Source organism: Miscanthus floridulus, chromosome 1, assembly GCF_019320115.1.
Source record: "Miscanthus floridulus cultivar M001 chromosome 1, ASM1932011v1, whole genome shotgun sequence".
Lineage (NCBI taxonomy): Eukaryota > Viridiplantae > Streptophyta > Magnoliopsida > Poales > Poaceae > Miscanthus > Miscanthus floridulus.
Window position 1 is genome coordinate 126,208,852 of NC_089580.1, and position 26,230 is coordinate 126,235,081.

The 26,230-nt window shown below is 46.1% G+C and overlaps 1 protein-coding gene and 1 non-coding gene across 2 annotated transcripts; one reads left to right on the forward strand and one right to left on the reverse strand.

The window, feature by feature from the left end:
* Positions 1-17,758: 17,758 nt before the first annotated feature.
* On the reverse strand, positions 17,759-17,839 carry TRNAL-AAG (transfer RNA leucine (anticodon AAG)). The gene has a single exon. It is a non-coding gene; the product is annotated as a tRNA-Leu (tRNA).
* A 4,079-nt stretch (positions 17,840-21,918) lies between these two features.
* LOC136492988 (zinc finger protein ZAT9-like) lies at positions 21,919-23,668 on the forward strand. The gene has a single exon (XM_066489015.1). It carries the CDS (start codon positions 22,257-22,259, stop codon positions 23,388-23,390), a length of 1,134 nt encoding a protein of 377 aa, XP_066345112.1. The 5' UTR covers positions 21,919-22,256; the 3' UTR covers positions 23,391-23,668.
* Positions 23,669-26,230: the final 2,562 nt, after the last annotated feature.

Sequence of the window (26,230 nt, forward strand, 5' to 3'; positions counted from 1 at the left end):
CGGTCCACGACAACAATGAAGAAAGTTGAGAGGAGCGAGCTTGGTGCCAAGTTCCAGTCACCCGAGGCGAAGCCTCGCCGTATGTTCGTCAACCTCGCACCTAGGCCACACATGTTGACGTTCCTGCACTCACACCCCTCGTGATGCCTGCTCCACACCCGTGCAAGCGCCTCCCACGTTGCTAGTTCCATACTAACACTTGCGCCTCTAGATGTCGACTCCGCGCCCGTGCTACCGCATCGTCACCCCACAACGCTCTTGGCATCTGAAAGCTCTAGTTTGGTTTTGGTAAATTGATGAAACCCTAAGTGCTAACCTATTACTCTAGTGATTGTGAGACAGGTAGCACATTCCAAGTGATGGAGCAAATGGAGAAGATCATGTTGATGGTGGAGAGGCCATGGTGATCAAGTGCTCGGCTTGGAAAAGAAGAAAGAGAAAAACAAAATGGGCTCAAAGCAAAGGTGAATTTGATAGGTCCATTTTGTTTTGGTGATCAAGACAACTAGTGGGTGTGATCACATTTAGGATAGATAGTCGTACTATTAAGAGGGGTGAAACTCATATCGAAATACGGTTATCCAAGTGTCACTAGATGTTCTAACTCATTGCATATGCATCTAGATCTAGTGGAGAGCTAACACCCTTGAAAATATTTGTGAAAACATGCTAACACATGTGCATAACGTGATACACTTGGTGGTTGGCATATTTAAGCAAGGGTGGAGAAGTTTGTAAAGTGGAGAAACTGTTTCATGTTGACCGGACTCTAGACTGGATCCTACATGGGCGCGTTCAGTCAACGTGGCAGTGTAGTGCGTGGCTTCAGGTCCTGACCGGACTCTGGCACATGCGCGCGACCGGACGCGTAGAGTCTGCGTCCAGTCGCTCGTGACGTATGCTTACATGGGGGCGTTTGTACTTGGCGCGCAGCGGGAGAGGGAGCGGACGCTGAGGCGCATCCGGTCACCTTCGACCAGGCGCGTCCGGTCCTCAAAATCCCGCTCGGGGTGCTTACTGGAAGTGACCAGACTCCAGGCAAGGGTGCGCCCGGTCATCTCAGTAGTGTGTCAGGTCAGTGGCTTGGCGCGTGGGCGAGCGTGCGAGCGGACACGGTGGCGCAATGTTAGGTCGACCATGGGTGCGTCCGGTCATTACTTGATCGCTGGCGCGGAGAGACTTGACCGTTGGAGATCAACAAACACCGTTAAACATAGGAGGACGCGTGGTGCGCATTGCATGACCAGACGCTGGGAGCGCGCGTCCGGTCACCCCGACCGGTGCGTCCAGTCGTGGTGTAGTGAACTACAGTGAGAGCCCAATGGCTCTATTTCATGGAGGCTTCTATTTAAGCCCCTTGGTCGGCTCAACCTCACTCTCTTGGCCATTTGTATTGACATAGCAACCTTGTAAGGTTAGCCAAAGCCCTCTCACTCATCTCCATCATTGATTCATCATCTTTGTGAGATTGTGAGTGAATCCAAGTGCATTGCTTGAGTGATTGCATCTAGAGGCACTTGGTGATTGTGTTTTCCTATAGGGTTCACTTGTTTCTCTTGTTGGTTGCCGCCTCCTAGATGCCTTGGTGCAGCGAGAATCATTGAGCGAAGGAAGGTGATTGTCTCCAGCTCCGATCGTGGTGATTATGAGGGGTTCTTGACCTTTCCCCGGCAGAGAGCCAAAGGTACTCTAGTGGATTGGTATGGCTTATGTGATCCTTATCTTATGTTGGTTGTGCAGCACCTGGTTGCGGGTTTGGCGTGTGATGCTAATTAGCGCGTGAACCTTCAAGTGAGTGTATCGCCACAATGGGGACTAGCTTACTAGCAAGCAAGTGAACCTCGGTGAAAAAATCTTGTGTCATCTTGTCCCGAGGATTTCATTAGTTATCTTGTGATTGATTGATTGACCATCGCTTGTCACATTGGTATAATCTCACTACCTCACCCTTGTATTTACATTCTTAGTGTAACTAAGCTCTTTAGTGTAATTAATTTTGAGAGCTAGCTTGTGTCGGGTCTAGTGGTTAGTGAGGCTCTTTAGTTAGTCTTTGAGAGCTCACTAACTTAGTGGTAGTGACATAGCCTCTTGTATGGATTAGAGATCATAGTGACTAGAATTATGGATATGAGGCTTGCATTTTAAGTAGGCTAGCGCAACACTCGCTTCGCTTCATAATTGTCTAACCACCATGTTAAGTGTTGTTGTAGAAATTTTTATTGGGTATTCACCCCCTCTAGCCATTAGGACCTTTCAGCGTTGTCAGCGTGGCCTTGATGTGCTTGGTCGACAAGGGCAGCGGTGAAACAAGCCAATTGACCTCACTGGGGACGACAATGTTGGGGGTCAATACCCTTTGTGGGGAAAACCCCTCCCCTCTCTCCTTTTCGCTTTCCATTAACTCAGTCATTTGTGACTCTCTAAATGTCATCTCTTATAGGTATATAGGTAATGATCAGGCAACGCTAGCCTTAGTAAAGATATATTCGCTAGTCCTGAGAGGACGCGAAAGCATTGCTAAGAAACACCATGAAGCAAGTGGCTAACAAAGATACCCTCACTAGGTCCAAAGGGCAAAGCTGTGTTCGAGGACAACATTCCAAAGGGTCCAACAAAGACTATCTTGGGTGATCCAAAGTCTCGAAGCTTTGGATTAGCTAGGAGCATGGTCTGAGGCCCCACAACACGCGAGCGCGGAGTGGCCACCAACCTAAGAAGTCAAATCCAATTTGTATCGTGTATCCTTGTAGAGCCTTATATATTGAGAACACCAAAATGTCCCTAGAATCTACGAATATGTTTAGAATCTAGCCTTAAGATAGGAGCATTTTGGTCTGCGGGCTAAATTGTCTCGTATGATCTGGCAGTGGTGAGATGTGGCAACACACTATTCCACACTGCCACTTTGCCACAACTGATGTTCTTTGTTTGTTGTGCATGCAAATGCTTGCTAAATTTTATTCTTAGTAGATACTCTCATAAGAAACTATGTATTGGGATGATTGAGTCTAAATTGCACCTTCTCTCCTCTAGAAACTACTTGTAGAAACTACATATTGGGACTGTCCTAATGATCCTTTGACTCTCCTCTATCCGCCTCATCGATGGCTACGAAGTTGACAATTTTGAGTTTTTGACTAAGAACCATAAATTTGAATAGTTAAAGTAGGAATATAAAGAGTAAATTACATAAAAAATCTCTAAACTATTACATGATTCACGTCCAAGTCCCAAAATATGAAATCGCAAACGTGGCTCTCTAATCTATTGTAGTACTCCAATCCCAATCCAAAACATCTAGTTATATTCTCTGCTCTAGGAAAGATGACACACTCAAGGCCTACGCGCATTGGTGGCTACTAAGCTTTGTCAAGATAGGGTACCCAATGGAGCTAACAAATATTAGTATTAGTGAGTTCAGGTGATGCGAAGTGACCTTTCGGGCCTCCCACCTGTCACCGCCAGTGGCGTCGGCTGCCTCCTAGGTGACAGCTCCCCCCACCCTCCCCTCCCCCTCCTCCTCCCCCTCCTCCTCCCCTACCCTCCCCACCACGAATATCGCTGGATCTGGCTTCCTGGCGCCACCGCGGGATCTGTGGCCACCCGCGCGGATGCCGGCGTCGAGAGCTACCGGCGGTGGATCTGAGCCCGTCCACACTGGATCCGGTGCTTCAGCCCCTCCGCGGCCCTCCACGCAACCGCTACCATTGAGGTCGAGCTCTATCGCCACTTCGTCCACGGTGACGATGGTGTCGGGCCCCACTGCTGCAGCCACCACCGACGTCGAGCCCACCCATGCGGGATCCACGGGCTCTATGGCCCCTCCGCAGCCACTTGTGCCGCCCCCGACATCGACCCCGAAAGCAGCCGCCATGACCGCCACTGCCTCGGTCGCTCCACCGCCGCCTCCTCCCGTGGGGCCTGCGCGAACGACGACCGGGGACGAGGACGCCGCCAAGGGCGCCACCACGACCACGCCGCTGGCGGCCAAGGGGGCCACCTATGGCGCTTCGTTTCCTCTGCCACTGGGGCTAGATGCGAGCAACGCCGTAGCCATGATCGGGCCCTGGGGTACCGTCACGGTGTCGATGGGTGCCTCAAGCTCCTCCCTCTCACCGGCCGTGGCACCATTCTTCCCTGGATGCTCTTCGGGAGGGCGTTCGAAGAGCTGGCGATGGGCGGACGACGACGAGGAGGAGACCAATGATGACCAACCCACGACATACCTGGAGGCCACTCGATGCCCCATGATGCCGGCCTCACCGTCCCTCGTGCGCCACCACACTCGTTCAGCCGCGGTTTTGGGACGCCGTGGAGCAGGGCCTTTGCACGACTGTGATGGTGCTGAACGAGGCCAACAGGGACATGGCCATAGGCAGAGGAAGCACAACCAGCCATGCCTGTAGCTAGTGAATGGCTTGCCTGTGCGGCTAGTGGATGGCCGTGTCCCTACCCACCAACGACTCGGCCGTCATGGACGGGTCTCCGCCCCCAACAACGATGGGTGGCATGAGATTCTCCCCCGGCAAGTCTCAAGATCTGCTGCTGCTGCCTCAATGGGGCCTCGCCCCAGCCAAGGGCAACTCTCGCATGTCAAGAAGATCCTGGTAGAGCTTCACGGTAGATGCTTCAACTGCCTCTCCTACTCGCACCGAGTAGCAACTTGTCGGTTGCCACGGTGTTGCCTACGCTGTCGTGGATTTGGGCACCTCGTCAAGGACTACAGGCGAAGGACTACTTCGACCTCGGCAGCGGTGGGTGCCGACCTACCATGGTATTCTGCTCGCGTCGACCCTACGTCCTCCCAGCATGTGCGCGCGCAACGGTGCAAGGGGTACCGCACCAGGGCCATGGGGGGTGCTGGTGGGAGACGGCAACAACATTGGCGACGCAAGACTAAGCCGAAGGAGATCAGCATGGGTGCGCCTGCCGACCACGCTGACAGGGCACCTACTTCTACTACTGCACTGGGCTTCCCCGAGCCAGATCCGGTGGCGCTGGCGCTGTGCGTGAGTGCACCCCCCCCCCCCCCCCGCATTGGCCATCTCTTTCGATCTGATGCTGGAGGAGCTCACCACCTTGATCGTTGGGAGCTGGCCAATGAGAGCAGCAACACCTGAGTGTCTGCCTGCTACGGCAGCCCCTCAGGAGGTTGAGGCACCAGTGGCGGACACCTGTTCTCCGACGATGGCTGCTCAATGGATGACAGACTTGTCTCTGATGTTGCCAGTGCAAGGGCCGCCACAACTCACGCCACCACGAGCGGGAGCACCTAGCGTCGTAGAGGGTTACACCACCCCCAGCGACGCGATGCCCACACCACGCGAAGCTACACGATGTCTCACACGGTTCACTAAGGAGGTGCAGCTCGAGCGAAGGCCGCCTCTAATCACCAGCCCACCCAGGCAGAAGGTGCCAACCAGAGGGCGACCCATGCCAAAGCAGAGCAGACGGATTGCCGCTCAGCCACTGGAGCACATTCCAATCTCCAAGCGGGGCAAGGTGCTCCTCATGCAGAGGATGGGCTTTGCACCATCGGTGGGTCTAATCTCATCCGCGTCCAAGTGAGCTTACGATGACTTTTTCGCAAGGAGCTAGACGTCGAGCGAAGTGGAAGCACTAGACGAGCTGTTCCTGGCTAAAAGCTCTAGTTTGGTTTTGGTGAATTGATGAAACCCTAAGTGCTAACCTAGTTTATCAAGTGATCATGAGATAGATAGCACACTTCAAGTGGAGAAGCCAATGAAGATCATAACATGACAATGGTGATGGCATGGCGATGATCAAGGGCTTAAACTTGAAAAGAAGAAAGAGAAAAACAAAAAGCTCAAGGCAAAGGTATAATTTATAGGAGCTATTTTGTTTTGGTGATCAAGACACTTAGAGAGTGTGATCACATTTAGGTTTGATAGCCGTACTATTAAGAGGAGTGAAACTCGTATCGGAATACGGTTATCAAAGTGCCACTATATGCTCTAACTCATTGCATATGCATTTAGGATCTAGTGGAGTGCTAACACCCTTAAAAATGTTTGTAAAAATATGCTAACACATATGCACAAGGTGATACACTTGGTGGTTGGCACATTGGAGCAAGGGTGAAGAAGTTAGAAGTGAAAATGAGTTGGTCGTGAAGACGCTGGCGTCGGTCAATGGACCGGACGCTGGGTCTGAAAGCACCGGACGCTGGCAGCTTGCGTCCGGTCGAACTGGTCAGTTGGCACAGTACCTAGGGTATTGCACCGGATGCTGGTCTGTGTCGGTCAAGGTGGACCAGACGCGTCCGGTCAAAGAAATACGCCTCGGAGAGCTTACTGGAAATGACCGGATGCTGGGGCTTCAGCGTCCGGTCAGTTTTGCCAGAGCGTCCAGTCAGCTTCGTAGCCGTTGAAATCTGACGAACAGCGTTTGAAGCTGGTGACACGTGGCGTCCATCAGTGGACCAGACGCTGAGTCCAGGGTCTAGTCAGTTGGACCGGAGCGTCCGGTCAGAGCGCAGTGTGCCCAGTGAAGGGGTACAACGACTCTATTTCGTGGGGCTTCTATTTAAGCCCCATGGTCGGCTATGGCTCACATCTTTGGCCATTTTTATTGACATAGCAACCTTATGAGCCTAGCCAAAGTCCTCCCACTCATCTCCATTATTGATTCATCATCATACTAAGATTGAGAGTGATCTAAGTGCATTGCTTGAGTGTTTGCATCTAGAGGCACTTGGTGTTCGTGTTTCGCTGTGGATTTCGCTTGTTACTCTTGGTGGTTGCCGCCACCTAGATGGCTTGGAGCAGCGAGGATCGTCGAGCGGAGGTGGTGATTGTCTCTGGCTCCGATCGTGGTGATTATGAGGGGTTCTTTACCTTTCCTCGGCGGAGCACCAAAAGATACTCTAGTGAATTACTCGTGGCTTGTGTGATCCTCATCTTGTATTAGTTGTGCGGCACCCTATTGAGGGTTTGGCGTCTGAAGTCAATTAGCGCGTGAACCTCCAAGTGAGTGAATCGCCACAACGAGGAGTAGCTTACCGGTAAGCAAGTGAACCTCGGTAAAAATCATTGTGTTCATCCTTTGATTCCGAGGTGATTGGTCTTCATTGTTATTCATCCTTGTGATTGATTGGTTCACTCCTCTACACGACAGTATAACTATCTTGATCACTCTCTTTATATTATCACAAACTAGTTGACAAGCTCTTTAGTGTAACTAGTTGTGAGAGCTTGCTTGCTTGGTTGGTGTGGCTCTTTAGTTAGCCTTTGAGAGCACACTAACATAGCGTAGTGTCATACCTCTTGTGTGAATCGACACTATCTAAATTAGAATTGTGGTAGGTGGCTTGCATTTTGAGTAGGCTAGCGCAACACTTGCTTTGCCTCATAATTATCTAACCTTTTGTTAAGTGTTGTTGTAGAAATTTTTATTAGGCTATTCACCCCCCTCTAGCCATTAGGACCTTTCAAGTGGTATCAAAGCCGAGGTCACCGTTAGTTGAGGCTTAACAACCTTCGGTGTTAAAATGGCTTAAATCAACAACACCAAGAAGCCACCCTAATTTAATGGCTCCAACTATCCCTATTGGAAGGCCAAGATGACAACTTATATCAAGTCAATCAATAGGAAAGTTTGGAAGGTGGTAGAAACAAAAATTGAGATTGAAGATCCAGAGAATCCCACCGTGGCCGAAGAAGTACTTCTCCAAAACAATGACATTGCTCTAAGTGCTATTCATAATGCAATTGATGAAAGAACATTCGAGTAAGTCAAAAATATTGAGTTGGCTCATGAGGCTTGGAAGAAGTTAGAAGAATCATTTAAGGGCACTCAAGCCGTGAAGGGTGCAAAGGCATACATTCTTAAAGAGAAGTTTGCAAGCTTCAAGATAAAGGATGATGAGAGTGTGCCGGAGATGTTCCATAGGCTTCAAGTGCTTATTAATGATCTCAAAGCACTTGGAGAAGAGGTGAAGGACAAGGACTTCTCCCACAAGTTCTTGAGATGCTTGCCTTCAAGATTTGGTACATTGGTCACCATTCTAGTGAGAAGCGGTTTGGACACCATGACACCAAACCAAGTATTGGAAGATATAATGACCAATGATACCTATAGAGATGATGATGAGAATGAAGAAAAGAAGAAGAAGAAAGATGAGAAGAAGGATGAGAAGAAGAAGAGTGTGACATTCAAAGCCACATCATCCAAGGGCAAAGCAAAGCAAGAAACATCAAGTGAGGATGATGATTCATGGGATGATGAGAAGATGACTCTCTTTGTCAAGAGATTTGGCAAGTTCATGGTGAAGAAGGGCTACCATGCTAGAAGAAAGAAGTCTTCATACAAGAACAAAGAAGAGTCAAGAAGGTGCTTCAAGTGTGGAAGCAAAGATCATCTTGTTGCTCAATGTCCATACAATAGCGACAATAATGATGATAACAAGAAGAACAAGAAGAAGAACAAGAAGGAAAAGAAAGAGAAGAAGGACAAGATGGCCTTCAAGAAGAAGGGTGGATCATATGTGGTCACTTGGGATAGCGATGCTTCCTCAAGTAATGATGATGATGATAGTGATGATAACAAGACCACCAAGAAGAAGGTTCTTGCAAGCATTGCCATCAATGAGAAGCCTTCTCTCTTCGAATCTTCATCATGCTTCATGGCTAAGGCCACTAAGGTACAATCTTGTGATGATGAAAGTGATGAAGAACATGTTGATGATAATGAACATGAAAATGAAAATGATAGTGATAGTGATGATGATGAACCTACTAAAGATGAATTAATTGACATGCTAGAAGATGCTAGAGAACACTTTGATATCAAGAGAAGGGAATGCAAAAGCTTGCGTAAGGAACTAAAAGCCCTTAAGCAAGCCTTTGATGAGCTCAATGCATCTCATGAGAAGCTAGAGAAAACCAATGAGAAGCTTGGCAAAGCTCACAAAAAGCTTGAAAAGGCTCATTCCACTTTGCTTGATGAGCAAAATAAAAGGAAGCATGTTGAAACTTGCAATGTAGGTTTAACTTGTGATATAATTGATAAATCACTATCTATGCCTATCATTGTTGCTCCTACTAACCCTTCTTATAGCACTTCCACTTCCATCTCATCTAGTAGTGACGGTCTCACTTATGATACCTCACTAGTGGTTGAGAATGAAAACCTCAAGAAGGAGGTCACTAAGCTCACTCACACCTTAGCTAAGGCTTATGGTGGTGAGGACCGCTTGCTTATGGCCTTGGGTAGCCAAAGAGCTTCTTTCTACAAAGAGAGATTGGGCAATACCCCCAAGAAAGGCAAGGCGGCCTTTGCTCCTCACAAGACTAGTTTGTGAAGAACAATGGTCAGTTTTGCATTAGTTGCAAGCAAGTTGGTTATAGAGAGCATGAATGCACCAACAAAAGCAAAAATGCTAATGTATCCTCCATTAAGCTTAATTCTTCCTATATGCTTGTTAAGAGTACAAATGGTGTGAAGGCTAAGTTCATTGGCAAACCATGGATGGGCTCAAAGAAGAAAGCCATTTGGGTTCCAAAGAGCTTGGTTACTAACCTTTAAGGACCCAAGCAAGTTTGGGTACCTAAAAAGAATTGATCTTCTTTTGTAGGTCAATTACAAAGTCGGATGAAGGCATTGGGTTCTTGATAGTGGGTGCACTCAACACATGACCGGTCATGCAAGAATGTTCAACTCAATCAACACCAATGGCAATGATGGTCATGATAGTATCACATTTGGTGACAATGGCAAAAGCAAGGTCAAAGGGCTTGGTAAGATTGCAATATCCAATAACATGAGCATATCCAATGTGTTGCTAGTAGAAAGCTTGAACTTCAATTTTCTATCCGTGGCACAATTATGTGATCTTGGATTCAAATGCATATTTGGAGTAGATGATGTAGAAATCATAAGTGTAGATGGCTCTAATTTGATCTTCAAATGTTTTAGATATGAGAATCTATACTTGGTTGATTTCAATGCTAGTGAAGCTAGATTATCTACATGCTTGTTCACTAAGTCTAGCATGGGTTGGTTATGGCATAGAAGGCTTGGTCATGTTGGAATAAAATAATTGAATAGATTGATTAAGCATGACTTAGTTAAAGGCTTGAAAGATGTTGTGTTTGAAAAGGATAAGCTTTGTAGCTCTTGTCAAGCTGGCAAACAAGTTGAAAACACCTATCCTAAGAAAAGCATGATGAGCACTAGTAAAGTATTTGAGTTATTGCACATGGATTTGTTTGGGCCAACACAATACACTAGTATCGGTGGAAACAAATATGGATTTGTGATAGTGGATGACTACACTAGATACACATGGGTATTCTTTCTAGTGGACAAAAGTAATGTGTTTGCAACATTCAAATCATTTGTCAAGGGCATTCACAATGAGTTTGAAACAACCATCAAGAGAGTTAGAAGTAACAATGGTAGTGAGTTCAAGAACACTAGAATTGATGAGTTATGTGATGAATTTGAAATTAGACATCAATTTTTGGCCAAATACACTCCACAATCAAATGGCCTTGTTGAGAGAAAGAATAGAACACTTATTGATATGGCAAGGTCTATGCTTAGTGAGTACAATGTGAGTCAATCTTTTTGGGCCGAAGCTATCAACACGGCTTGCTATTGTAGTAACCACCTCTATTATCATCGATTGAAAGAAAAGACACCATATGAGCTCTTAAATGGTAGAAAGCCCAACATTGCATATTTTTTGGTCTTTGGTTGCAAATGCTATATCTTAAAAAAAGGCACTAGATTGGGCAAGTTTGACAAGAAATGTGATGAAGGATTCCTACTTGGTTACTCCACTACAAGCAAAGCATATAGAGTTTGAAATTTGGATAGTGGTACTCTTGAGGAAGTTCATGATGTTGAATTTGATGAAATCAAGGGTTCACAAGAAGAGAATGAGAACTTAGAAGATGTTAGAGGCATTCAACTTTCAAATGCCATGAAGAACATGGATACTAGTGAATTGAGGCCTAGGCAAGTGAATGATGATGAAGATGATCAAGTGCAAGTGCTCTCAAACTCAAATATGCAAGATGATACAAATCAAGTTAGTGCAAGTGACTCTCATGACAATAAACAAGATCAAGTGGCTAGTACATCATCTCAACCTAATGATCAAGCTAGTGCAAGCAATCAAACTCCATTGCTCCAACCAACAAGCATTGCAAGAGATCATCCTTTGGATACAATCATTGGTGATATTTCTAGAGGTGTACAAACAAGATCAAGATTGGCATCATTTTATGAACACTTCTCATTTATATCATCCATTAAACCAAAGAAGATAGATGAAGCTTTGATGGATGTTGATTGGGTGAATGCTATGCATGAAGAATTGAATAACTTTATAAGAAATCAAGTATGGGAGTTGGTAGAAAGACCAAAGAAACATAATATGATTAGAACTAAATGAGTCTTTAGAAATAAGCAAGATCAAGATGGGATAGTAGTAAGGAACAAAGCGAGATTGGTAGCACAAGGATATACACAAGTTAAAGGTCTTGACTTTGGAGAAACATATGCCCCGGTTGCTAGATTAGAAGCAATAAGAATCTTGCTAGCCTATGCTTGTGCTCACAACATCAAGCTCTATCAAATGGATGTCAAAGTGCATTTCTCAATGGCTATATCAATGAAGAAGTATATGTTGAGCAATCTCCCGGTTTTGAAGATGATAAGAAGCCCAACCATGTGTACAAGTTGAAGAAGGCATTGTATGGCTTGAAGCAAGCACCTAGAGCATGGTGTGAGAGATTGAGGGACTTCCTCCTCTCTAAAGGGTTCACAATGGGGAAAGTTGACACCACTCTTTTCATCAAGAAGATTGGAAAAGATCTATTTGTTTTGCAAATCTATGTTGATGATATTATATTTGGATCAACAAATCAAGAATTTTGTGATGAGTTTGGGAAGATAATGGCTAATGAGTTTGAGATGTCCATGATTGGAAAATTGAGTTACTTCCTTGGTCTTCAAATCAAGAAATTAAAGAATGGTACTTTTGTGAGTCAAGGTAAGTACATCAAGGTTATGATCAAGAAGTTTGGCATGATTGATAGCAAAATCATTAGCACACCAATGGGAACCAATGGCAACTTGGATAGTGATGCAAGTGGAAATATGGTGAATCAAAAGTTGTATCGGTCCATGATTGGAAGCCTACTCTATGTGACCGCATCAAGGCCGGATGTCATGTTTAGTGTATGCATGTGTGTAAGATTTCAAGCCTCACCAAGAGAAAGTCATTTGAAGGCTACAAAGAGGATATTGAGGTACTGGAAGCATACACCAAATGTTGGTTTGTGGTATCCCAAAGAAGTAAAGTTTGAGCTAGTTGGTTACTCCAACTCGGATTATGCGGGATGCAAGGTTGAAAGGAAGAGCACCTCGGGCATATGTCAATTATTGGGAAGATCACTTGTTTCATGGTCATAAAAGAAGCAAAATAGTGTTGCATTATCAACCGCCGAAACCGAATACATATCCGCCGGTAGTTGTTGTGCACAAGTACTTTGGATGAAGGCCACTTTGAGTGACTTTGGAATCAAGTTTAAGAAAGTGCCATTGCTATGTGACAATGAGAGTGCAATCAAGCTAACCAATAATCCGGTTCAACATGCAAGAACAAAGCACATTGATGTCCGCCACCATTTCATAAGAGATCATCAACAAAAAGGGGACATTTGCATTGAGAGTGTAGGCACCGAAGATCAACTTGTCGATATATTCACCAAGCCATTGGATGAGAAAAGGTTTTGCAAGCTAAGGAATGAGTTGAACATATTGGATTTCTCAAATATGTGTTGATGCACCCCCCCACTCATATGACATGCCTCTCCTTCGAGCAATCCAAGGTAAAAGTTGATTGGCATGACATACATCCTTGCTAAGGACATGTTTAGTGCATCTAGTCATATGTTCAATCTAATTAGGACCTTTCAAGTGGTTCTATTTTATTAGGCTCATTCATGAAAATCAAATGATTTTGATGTTTAATATCACTATTGCTTCTATGCTTGACTTGATCTAGTGATAGCATATGACATGTTTATGAGCTTGTAAACCTAGTGTTTAATCTAGAAAATAAGCTATAAGTGTTTAACTCAACATGGTACAAGATAACCCTTATTTGGAGGTGTGAAGAAGCTTGTTCTTGGATCAAACCGAGTTAAATATCTTTAGTAAATGATCTAGACTAGACTAAATTTGAGAAAATGATCCTCACCCCATTGATTGATATTGATAATCTTGACCCTACAAGTAATACTATCTATATTTAGAACATTTGTGGTCATTGATGCCAAAGGGGGAGAAAAACAAAGATAAGGGGGAGAGAAACAAAAGATAAAGAAAAAGGGAAAGAAACATAAAGATATCTTAACATATGACATAGGGGGAGAGATATAAAAAAAAGAAAGGGATCAACTAAAATTTTGACCACACAAGTAGGGGGAGCAAGCTCATGAACTTGTATGGTGCATTTGTATGTGCATTTCATATGTTTGCTTGCATGGCACAAGTATTAAAGTTAAACATCCATGCTTGTGTGATAAATGTTAGTTGTAAGATTAAATGATGAAATGAAATTACTAGATAACTTTCATTTCCAAGTAAGCCTTTACAAGCGGTTTCTTTTCAAAGTATGTTTCCAAGTGATATAAAACTAACCATGGTGCTAAGGATGGTATATTGGTGCACTCCGATTGGTATCAGGCTTTAAAGGTCCATCTCTTATACCTTAGCATCATTTGGTAGACATTGACTCCTATATTTCCTATCTAAGCATATGTGTAAGCTTCAATCCAAACTCTTAGCACATATGTAGGGGAAGCAATTGCTACCATTTGGGGTTCATGAAACTTGTCCATATCCTTTTACACATGGTAAATATGCTTGGGCAAGCAACATGGATTCATTCGAATTTCAATTCATATCTTTGTATAAGGGTTGTCATCAATTACCAAAAAGGGGGAGATTGAAAGCTCTAGTTTAGTTTTGGTGAATTGATGAAACCCTAAGTGCTAACCTAGTTTATCAAGTGATCATGAGATAGGTAGCACACTTCAAGTGGAGAAGCCAATGAAGATCATAACATGACAATGGTGATGGCATGGCGATGATCAAGGGCTTAAACTTGAAAAGAAGAAAGAGAAAAACAAAAAGCTCAAGGCAAAGGTATAATTTATAGGAGCTATTTTGTTTTGGTGATCAAGACACTTAGAGAGTACGATCACATTTAGGTTTGATAGCCGTACTATTAAGAGGGGTGAAACTCGTATCGGAATACGGTTATCAAAGTGCCACTAGATGCTCTAACTCATTGCATATGCATTTAGGATCTAGTGGAGTGCTAACACCCTTGAAAATGTTTGTGAAAATATGCTAACACATATGCACAAGGTGATACACTTGGTGGTTAGCACATTGGAGCAAGGGTGAAGAAGTTAGAAGTGAAAACGAGTTGGTCGCGAAGACGCTGGCGTTGGTCAACTGACCGAACGCTGGGTCTGAAAGCATCGGACGCTAGCAGCTTGTGTTCGGTCAAACTGGTCGGTCGGCACAGTACCTAGGGTATTGCATCGGATTCTGGTCTATGTCCGGTCAAGGTGGACCGGACGCGTCCGGTCGAAGAAATACGCCTTGGAGAGCTTACTGGAAATGACCGGACACTGGGGCTTCAGCGTCCGATCAGTTTTGCCGGAGCGTCCGGTCAGCTTCGTAGCCGTTGAAATCTGACGAACAGCATTTGAAGCTAGTGACACGTGGCGTCCATCAGTGGACCGGACGCTGAGTCCAGGGTCCGGTCAGTTGGACCGGAGCGTCCGATCAGAGCGCAGTGTGCCCAGTGAAGGGGTACAACGGCTCTATTTCGTGAGGGCTTCTATTTAAGCCCCATGGCCGGCTATGGCTCACATCTTTGGCCATTTTCATTGACATAGCAACCTTGTGAGCCTAGCCAAAGTCCTCCCACTCATCTCCATCATTGATTCATCATCATAGTGAGATTGGGAGTGATCTAAGTGCATTGCTTGAGTGTTTGCATCTAGAGGCACTTGGTGTTCGTGTTTCGTTGTGAATTTCGCTTGTTACTCTTGGTGGTTGCTGCCACCTAGATGGCTTGGAGCAGTGAGGATCGTCGAGCGGAGGTGGTGATTGTATCCAGCTTTGATCGTGGTGATTGTGAGGGGTTCTTGACCTTTTCCCGGTGGAGCGTCAAAAGGTACTCTAGTGAATTGCTCGTGGCTTGTGTGATTCTCATCTTGTGTTGGTTGTGCGGCACCCTATTGAGGGTTTGGCGTGTGAAGCCAATTAGCGCGTGAACCTCCAAGTGAGTGAATCGCCACAACGAGGAGTAGCTTGCCGGCAAGCAAGTGAACCTCGGTAAAAATCATTGTGTCTATCCTTTGATTCCGAGGTGATTGGTCTTCATTGTTATTCATCCTTGTGATTGATTGGTTCACTCCTCTACACGGCGGTATAACTATCCTGATCACTCTCTTTATATTATTGCAAACTAGTTGACAAGCTCTTTAGTGTAACTAGTTATGAGAGCTTGCTTGCTTGGTTGGTGTGGCTCTTTAGTTAGCCTTTGAGAGCACACTAACATAGGGTAGTGTCATACCTCTTGTGTGAATCGACACTATCTAAACTAGAATTGTGGTAGGTGGCTTGCATTTTGAGTAGGCTAACGCAACACTTGCTTCGCCTCATAATTGTCTAACCTTTTGTTAAGTGTTATTGTAGAAATTTTTATTAGGCTATTCACCCTCCTCTAGCCATTAGGACCTTTCACCGGCGACCGCTGCAACGATTGGTACAAGGCTCTCCTCGGATGATGGAGCAGAGTCGCGCGGCCATTAGCGGAGACGCACAGCTCCGTAGGGTACCGCGCTGCTCGTAGTTTGGTTGTTTATTTTATGTAATATCGAAGTTTGAAACAGTCTGCTAGGAAGATCCAGTTAAACTGTAAGACCTCCTAGAGCGCTCATTAGAAGCGTGTCGTGTATATGGTTAAACCCCTCTTCTTCTTAATTACAATGATATGTAAATTTTTTGCGTATTCAAGAAAAAAATATTAGTATTAGTACGACCACATATTTTTCTCCTAAATGGTCATTTAGCTCGTTTAAACACCATATAAACGCTACATTATGGCAATCAGTTGTTTATCTTGTTTAATTGGTCGTTTAACCTATTACATGGTTTTTGAGCTTGAATAATGGCTAAATGGTAGGTGACCAACTGGTTACCGTTTAGCTAAAAAAAAAGCAACCGCATATAGTGTCGAAGCGATCACCAAGAACAACTGATGCCTATGTATACCGCTAGAATGAGCTAGGTCTATATATGGTTCATTGGTTTCTCACCTACTGGAAATGCTCTGAGACGGTGTCCATGATGCTACCCAAAATGAGCTGCTTCTACTCAGGGTCATCTCGTAGGTGCTCTCCTACAAGAATGCATGTGTGACAACACAATTTGGCGCCAGTCACACCGTGCTTGGCAGGTGGCATCAAAGAGTCAAGACGTTGCTTGCCAAGTCGAGATAGGAGGTAGAGGGCAAGTGTGTCAAGAAAAAGCAAAGTCTCCCGACCTCTCCAACCAGTCGCCAACAATGAAGGGAGCATGGAGGGGTTCTTTTGGACTGAGCTTGGAATACATCAAAAGATTAGGGATCCATGTTTGCAATTTCATAGTTTGGTATTTGGGTGAGAACCACATAATAGTTTAGGAACTAACCATGTAAGTGTCAGCTGCAGACACCACATCATCTAACTTGCTTTGATATGACTGCTTTTGGATCAGGATTGGACTACTTAAATAGTTTAGGGATCTAGATTTGCAATTTTCATAGTTTAGAACTTGGATGAGAATGATGTAATAGTTTAGAGACCGTCCAGAAATATGTTGAACTATCCAAAAAGAGAACCTCATTGTAGTTGGGCCTACAAACAATATCAAACCATCATAAAGTTTACCGGGACTTGTCTTATTGGACCAAGCTGCCTATATAACATGCTAGTTTCTTATATTTTTCATGCAAAAGGTAAAAGAAATCATAGAAAAATAGATAAAATAGCAAGCATATTGATTAATAAATTATTCAGGAAATCTAAATAATGAAAATGGTGGAGAAGAAAAATGCATAACGATGGCCTAGATAACAATGAAAAAAATAATTTTCTTAAAGAATTACTCAACTACGTATCTCGTATGTGACCTAGACTCATGACCTGCGCTTATTCGGGTTAGAACAACTCACATCTAACGATGATACATAGTTTTATTCATATATTGCAACGCACGGGCAAGTTTGCTAGTAGAAATAGAGAAAAAAAAAAAGATGAGTGGGATTTGAACAGATGCCCTCTCGAACCTCAATAGCTTGTGAAAAAAGTTAGAAATAAAAACAGAAAACGCTTGAGCTTATCAAAATGTTAGAAATGAAAATACAAAGAGGTTATGAAAAGATTAGAAATAAAAATGGAAAAAACATTAAAATGAATAGCTTGTGAAAAAGTTAGAATAAAAAATATAAAACGCTTGAGCTTGTGAAAATGTTAGAAAACAAAGAGCTTGTGAAAAGACTAGAAATAAAAAGTTAGAAACAAAAATAGAAAACGCTTGAGCTTGTGAAAATGTTAGGAATGAAAATACAAAGAGCTTGTGAAAAGATTAGAAATAAAAATAGACAACGCTTGAGTTCTGAGCTTGTGAAATGATTAGATAGAAAAATAGAAAAGAAAATTGACGAGAGTGGGATTTGAACCCACGCCCTTTCGGACCAGAACCTTAATCTGGCGCCTTAGACCAACTCGGCCATCTCGTCTTTGTTGCATCATATGCCAGGATAGTATTAATACCATAAGGAAGGAGAGAGAGAGCATCTTCTCCCGTGTATTTTTTATTGGGTGAGAGGGCCGGGATTTTATTGCACCAAAACATTGGAGGGTACACATATTGGCCCCGTTCGTTGGTCTGTAACTTGGCTGAAAAACACTGTTCTGGCTGAAAAAAGAAGCCGAACAAACCATTTTTAAGACAAGCGAACGGGGCCATTGGATTCATAAAACCACACATGGTTAGCTGATAGAGTAACAGCTGCTTGTGCTATGAGCTTCAAAATTCGATTTCCTTCAATCATGACAAAAACTAACCTGCTCTAGCTTTTCCTTCTCCTTAGTCTCCGAAAGGAGCATATAGTAGCTGCAGAAGTTTGTTTTTGTCAATCAGATTTCTCAGAGGCGACTAGTAGGTATAAAAGCAAAACTGGAAAACATGTTTTCGAGGCTCGTTTCATTTCCGAGGTTTTACTGCGTTTTTTACTAAACAAAAACGGTAGCGGTAACCATAAATACCATATCCGTAAAGGTAGACAAGTGTGAAAACAATAACGGCAACAACATTTTCTGTTTTTTTGGCTGTATAAGTATGATAATTTTTGCGGTAAAATATCGTGATACTATATTGTTTTCTTTAGAGAGAAAAAGATATCATCTCCACCTTTGGGAGCCTGAGCTCAGCAGGCTAGCAACATGACTCCCGGACTCTGCTTCTCTACACGCCGCACACCTTGGTAGCCGAGCCCAATAGGCCCAAGCTGCCAAGCGTAGGATGCCCGGCCTCTAGTCACGCCACCGTTCGCTCCGCTGATTGCATAGGCAGAGGCTCTGTTGTACTAAAGAAAGCCATCTTTCTATTTTTTTTTCATAAAAAAACATGTGGGTTCCACATAAAACCTTAACCTAACCTAACTATATCCAAACAAGTGACTATGTGGTATGGACATGGTTAAAGTAATAATGTCTATGTCTTAATCGTTTGTTCATTTGTATGAAAAGGAGTAGGTTGTATACTTGCATGGCTAGCGTCATGTCCTATGATTCTTTATCGTTTTTGAAGTACCGTTTTGTTGAGTTCCGATCATTATCAATGTACTTTCGATCGTATGGTGTCGTTTTTTATATTATCGGAGTATCGACATCGTTCTTGTTTTCGATGATATTGTATCGTTTTCGTTTTCAACAAAGATTACGAAACTGAAAGTGATGGAGCCTTTTTCTGATCGTTTAATTTTCACCCTAGCAACTACCAATTTTTTTTATGAGCAACAATGGCTAGCGATAGCACTTCATCGCATACGTGGCTTCCAAGAATTTTTTATGCTCTCTATTCCGTTTTTGCGAAAATGAACGCCAGCAAATCAATCAAAATTATAGAACTACTTATACACCGACCTACAATGTGTACCGATAGTTTTAACAAACCGCCGTTTGAGCAAGTGGTAGGATACATTAGCACCTTAATTGATGACTGTTTTTACTAAAAAAAGACTAATAGATAATGTCAATTGAGGCTTGTTTGGATGTTATCGAATTCACCTCAATCCACATGTGTTAGGATAGATTGGACCACCCCAACACATATACGTCCAGACAAAAAGCCTGAGTGAAGCTCGAAGAGACGGTCGAGATGCTCTCGCTAGCTAGTTTCAAGTAGTCGCTGTGTCATCGTGCCCTTTACGCAGGCATGCATGATCGTCAGGAGCAACATGCACGCATATGATACGCTACGGGTACCATTTATGATCATCACGAGCATTGAGCAGAGCCAAAGGTATGTGGCGTGGCGTCACCGCGTCGGCTTCTGCCGCGGCGCCCGTACGTCCCGTGCAAGAAGAGTTCGCTGTCGATGTATGCGCCGCTGACACTGGATTTGGGCCCTGTTTAGTTTCAAAAAAATTTCAATCCAAAGTGTCACATCGAATCTTTGCGGCACATGCATGGAGTACTAAATGTAGACGAAAAAAAACTAATTGCACAGTTCTCGGCAAAATCGCGAGACGAATCTTTTAAGCCAATTAGTCCATGAAAAGCCTAAGTGCTACAGTAACCAATATGTGCTAATGACCGATTAATTAGTATCATTAGATTCGTCTGATGGATTCTGTAATTTGTTTTTTTTATTATTATCCAAAAACCCCTCCCAACATTCTTCCAACACATCGATATGACGTCCAAAAATTTTTATTTCGCGAACTAAACACACCCCCGTGGTAGACGACGGTGGGTTATTAGGACAAGACAGCGAGCAGGGTTGATTCGTGAACAGAAGGCTTCGTGGGGCCCCAATGTTCTCCTCATGTGTGGGTGTGGCCCATTCCATGCATGGGCCTGCGCCATTGGCGGGCCCTAACTCCCTAATTAAGCTTTAAGGATGGGAACACTTTAGTTTTTCTTGTCTAGATTTTTCTAGCTACCGCTCTCCATTTCGTATTGGACGCTCGTTTACTACCAGCAGATCAGAGTAACTACGACCTGCATGGGCCGATCCATATGCGCAATGCCGCTGCGTTGGCGATGTTAGCAGCAAAATCACATCGACAAGAGGTGAAAGTGAGCACTACTAGGCTCCATGATCGACAAGAAGGTGTGATTATTGTGAATGGCCAGTAATACCGCCCACCCGGATCACAGCTAGCTTGGCCAGATTTTACTGCAATTGCATGGACGAAAACGAAGGTGCCAAGTGCCAAGTGCCAACTAAATCCTGGCTATGGCCAGCTGACGCGCCTTGCGCTGCTCTTTCTGGTATGGTTGATACAACCAAAAGGTAGGTGCCAAGCAGCAGCTACAGCATCTCTCTTTCTTGTAGCAATCTTGTTTGCCTTGCATTGCGTATGCATTGGAGCCATCAGCCGATCCCCATCCGTGACTGCAGGAGACTTGTTCAACAAAAAAGAGGCATGTGCGATAGATGAAATGCACTCTGTACATGCGCGCCGACAAAAAGTAGTATCGCACGTCCATGTGGGGCACCCGCATCGATCCCCTGCTGCCTGCAGCATTCTCTAGTACTGATAACCGAACATCACCAGCAAGTACTAGTGCAGTGTATGATGTGATGCACAGTTGACAGGCACAGGCACAGCCATGGCATCCTCTGCGGTCTTTGCCCATTTTGCAAGTCAGTGTTTCCAAAGAACAGGGCCTAGCTAGAGCCTCTTCTTGGAGGCATGCATCACGATAGTAGCTGCCAAGTGCCAACACTTTCAGTACAACGGATCCGCATATGGACTTGCAAACTTGTGACTTTCAGTACAACGGATCCGCATATGGACTTGCAAACTTGTGGAGCAAATTTCTGGATAGGATAGGGGAGGAATTGGGGGCCCGTTTAGATCCGAATTTTTTTGGATTTTGGCTACTGTAGCACTTTCGTTTATATTTGGTAATTAGTGTCTAATTATGGACTAATTAGGTTTAAAAGTTTCGTCTCGCGATTTCTCACCCAACTGTGCAATTAGTTTTTTTCGTTTACATTTAGTACTCCATGTATGTGCCGCAAGATTCGATGTAACGGGTATTGCGCAAAAATTTTTGGAATCTAAACGGACCCTGAATTTTTTTTTTTGAGCCTAACAGGCCCTGAATTGAATTGGAGAAGACGTGAGAGAATCTCAAGTGTCAATACATTCCATTAATTGGCCAGGATCACATACTCTCTGTGGTCAAATGCAATGTACCTTCGATTTTGCATTGCCAAAATATTCCACGCACACAATTAATTACGTGTTGCTTAATTTTTACCACCAATAATAAATTGTCTAATGTGTGTAAAACTGTAACTCCTACAGGCTACAGGCAAGCAAGAATTCAAGAATTGCCGAGTGGTACGCCCAAATCCTATTGACCTCCGTATTCAATCCGGCCAGTTATGCAAATGCGAATTTCTCTCTGTTCCATTGACATTCATTTACAGACAGGCTGGCTACGGCATTTGCCTTGGAGCAGTTATTTTCTGTTTATCTTGTGGATCTTCAGTTTTACAAGTGTCTTGAACGCCCTTAATTTTGTAAAGCCTGGCCCTGTGCTCTGCGTATTTAAGTGCTGTGCTTGAGCACCTTTCTTTGTCACCTCCTCCGATCCCACTCGTCCCTTCCTTCCTTCCTCCTCTCGCTCTCCCTTGCTAGGCGGTGGAGAGGAGCGATGCTTGTCACCTACTCCTTCTCACACTTCTTCCGCCTCTTTTTCCATCAGACTATTGATATCCTTGACCTTGAGTGAGTGAGGCCCGCTCAAAGGCAGCACAGAGCAAGCAAAGGGAGAAAGAAAGCAAAGGGAGCCAGAGGGCAAAGCAAGCAAGCAAGCAGCTAGCTGCTCAGTGCTTGCTCCACCACCATTGCAGCGTTTCCTCTGCGCTGGTCGTCTGCCTTCGGTGTAGGAATTCTTGCTTGTTGCTTGGTGATGGACAGGCACACCTGCAAGCTCTGCTTCCGGCGGTTCCACAATGGCCGCGCGCTGGGCGGCCACATGCGCTCCCACGTCATGGCCGCGTCGGCTGCTGCAGCGTACTCGTCGCTGCGGTCGCGGCAGCAATCGCCGCCGCTCTCCCCTTCCCTGGCGTCTACTTCGTCGACAGAGATGGGCGACGACAAGCCGGCGCAGCAGCAGGAGCCACCACCGACGCCGTGCGTTGTACGCGAAGGCACCAAGAAGAGGTTCGACGACTCCCCTGGACTGTCCGGCGGCAGGGCGGCCCGCGGCGAGTCGTCGGTCGTGCAGGACGGGGAGAGCGACACGGAGTCGTCGTCCCCGCGGTTCGCCGTCGTGAGCCGGCGCCGCTCGAAGCGGGCGCGCCGGCGCGCGCCGCCACCACCACCGGCGGCGGTGGCGTCCTCCGATCCCAAGCAAGAGCAGCCAGCTGCGAGCAGCATCTCCGACACGACGCCGGTGGAGGACGTGGCCATGTCCCTCGTGATGCTGTCTCGGGACTCATGGACGCGGTCCAGCAGATCCGGCCGGGGCGGCCCGGCGAGCTCGGAGGCGGCCGAGCAGAACAAAGACGACGACGACGGCGCCGTCCGCTCGTTTGTCGGCGCCGGCGCGGACGACGGCGCCGATCATCATGAGCACGACGACGGCGTCGCGCGCCCGCCGCGCGGCGGCAGGCACCACCAGTGCGGCGTGTGCAGGAAGGTGTTCCGGTCGTACCAGGCGCTCGGCGGCCACCGCGCCAGCATGAAGAAAGGCAAGGGCGGGTGCGTGCCGGTGGCAGTGCCGCCTCCCGCCGCGCTGCCGTCGTCGTCCAAGGCTCACCGCGCCGCCGAGAACAACGGCCCGGCGGCGGTCCACGAGTGCCCGTTCTGCTTCCGCGTGTTCGAGTCCGGACAGGCCCTGGGCGGCCACAAGCGCGCGCACATGCCGTACGCCGCCACCGGCGCGCCCGCCCCGCCGACGACCCCGTCCCCACGGACGCCCGCAGCGAAATGCGGCGACAGCTCCGGGTCCTTCGATCTCAACGTGCCGGCCGCCGCGACGGACGACGACTTCGAGCTCTCCGCCGTGTACGACACCGAGTTCGGCGGCGCCAGACAGTGAGGCCTGCCAGCTGCTGATCCGATCGATACCTGCTACGACGACGCCAACTTCAGACCGGCCGGCTGATGCTCTTGCGCAGCTGCTGCTGTACGCAAGGGCGTGGGTTCCATTCCATGCAAGGACCAGATGGAGAAGGAGAACAACATTTGAGCATTTTTGTTTCCTTTCTCTTGTTCCCTCTGTTACTACTCCATTGTGATAGTCTAGCGGTCAGCAGTACGTACCTAAATTAGATGAACAGCAGCACATTCATATTCTTGATCTTGTACCTAAATCAAAGTGGCCCATTACTCGGATTTTGTTATTGAAAAGTGCATTCACCATGTTCTTGATCTTGACCTGTCCCTCCCATTAAACTCTGCTCACAGCACAAGTAGTACTCCTATAGTATTTTTGTAACTTGGGGGTCCACCGTTGGGCAAAACCACAAGAATTTGTCACTATTAAAATGCCATCCAAAAACCCGACGCAAGTAGACTCAGAACGCGGACGCTGTAGAGCGAGCCGAGCTCCTTCCCCCACCCCAGTTCTCCTCCCTGCTCGACGTCATTAGCTAGCTTTCCAGTTGTTGGCCACACCGTGTCCTGCCGAGCATGCTACCAGTGCCATAACGCTGGTACATGCATCACACGACTCGCGCCATGCTTTGTTGGGTACTCTCATCAGCTCAGCAGCGGCCACGAAGTCATGAGCTGTGTGTGACAGTGTCAAGAGCGAGTTGAGTGGCTAGTGCTAGTCCTGGGTACCGTTGAGTTCCCTCTCAAAATACCAAATTTTTTAAGATTTTCCATCACATCGAATCTTTGTACGCATGCACGAAGTATTAAATATAAATAAAAAATAAAACTAATTACACAGTTTAGACGAAAACCACGAGACGAATCTTTTAAGCCTAATTAGACTATGATTGAACACTAATTATCAAATAACAACGAAAACTGCTACAATATTATTTTGCTAAATTTTTCGGCATCTAAACACGCACACAGCCACAGCACTGCCAGTGCACCACGCAGTCCACAGCAGACAGCACCAGGCAGCTGTTTCCGCCGTTTGCATGCTTCCCAGCAAGAAAAGGCTCCTCCTGCTGCTGCTCAGCTAGTACTTGTTCGTTTCCACCGCCAGCCCGCCACTACCGGTGCTCGCCCGTGCCCGTGCATATGGGCTGCAGGTGGGGCACCTGGTCCCCTGGGCCCTTGCTGGTGTGGGTGCGCTGGAGCCCTGGAAGCTGCAGTGGGGCTGCTGCCTGCTGGGGTAGGCGAGCGCGGGTCCGTCTGCGCGCGCCGGCTTTGCCAACTGCTCGCCGTCGCGGCTCCTATTGCCTTGGCGGTTGGCTGCCTCCACACCACTTTTGGTAGTACTACTCCGTACTTGGTACTGGCGCCTAGCGACTCTGTCGGTCGGCTCGCCTCGTTTCCCCTTGTCTCTCTCTCCTGTTCCTGTCTCTTCCTTCCATTTCCCCAGATTGTTCTACGCCAGGGATCTCCTACTCCCAGAGCTAGTCAGAGAGGGAGGGGGCTTTCTTCTTCCTTTCGGGTCAGCGTCCTGACTGGTACTGCGCTAATAAGTTCAGTGGAGCGATCACTTGTGTTTGGGTTGGTGCACTACTAGCTGGTGGTGGGCGCGGTTAAGCCTGCGTAATCCTAGGAGGCACCTGCCTCAGAAGGACGGGCTGGCGTGATCATACGTTCGGCTTGCTGAAACTCGATTAAAAACACTGTTTTGGCAGAATTGTTGTGAGAGGAAAACACCGTTTCGACTAAAAACAAGTTAAATAATGCGGATTATAAGATAAATTGTTCGCGCCAGTAGTGCACCAACCCAAATCTCCATCGATGCATGCACCGGGGCGCGTCGAACCAATAAAAAACCTGCGTGCAGTGCGTCGGATCTCCGTCGCGTCACGGGCGGGCGCGATCGAACTTGTGTACCTGCTGCGGCGTCGATGCATGCACCGGGGCGCGTCGATCGGGCGGATCCATCACTGAGCAGCGGAGCGCCAAACCGCGGGTCGTCGTGTGCGCACGGTGCACAACATGCTGGTGTACGTTGTACGTTTACTACGCAATTAAAAATAATAACAAATCTTGTAGCAATAATTAAGAGTACAAAACAAGTGCTAGTGGCGAGTGGTCTTACGTTGATGATCGTCCTGTTCGCTTTGTTTATAAACCATATTTTTTCAACCAACGAATATTATTTTTCTCTCATAACACATCAGTCAACCGTACTTTCGGTCATGACTTATCAGTCAAACGAACAGGATAAATATCTAGACATGTAGTAGTAATGTCCATGGGAGGTAATCATTGGTTAGGCGTAGCTAGCTGGTCAGTGTTCGTTTGACATCTCTTGATGCGCCATTAACGCCTTGTTTAGTTGGACCCCAAAGTCCAAAAAATTGCTACAGTACCTGTCACATCGAATGTTTACGGCCCATGCATGAAGCATTAAATATAGACGAAAAGATAAACTAATTACACAGTTTGGTGGAAAATTGCGAGACGAACGTTTTAAGCCTAATTAGTCAATGTTTGGACACTATTTACCAAATAAAAACGAAGGTGCTACAGTAGCCTCAAATTTCAAATTTTGCGAACTAAACAAGGGCTAACCTAACCTTGCAACAATTTTCCTGCCAGAGTTTCTGCGTGGTCGTCTGGCTGGACCGACGGCCAGCGATCTGGATCCGCGCCTCAACCGCAGCGCGGGTGCGTGCATGCTCGCGGCCGCTGAAGTAAAAGCCACGGCGAGATCGATGCGGTGCGTTGGGTCGCGGCTCACACGAGCAGCGTTGGCGACGTACAGGTACAGCACAATCTTGTCGTAGTCGTACAGCG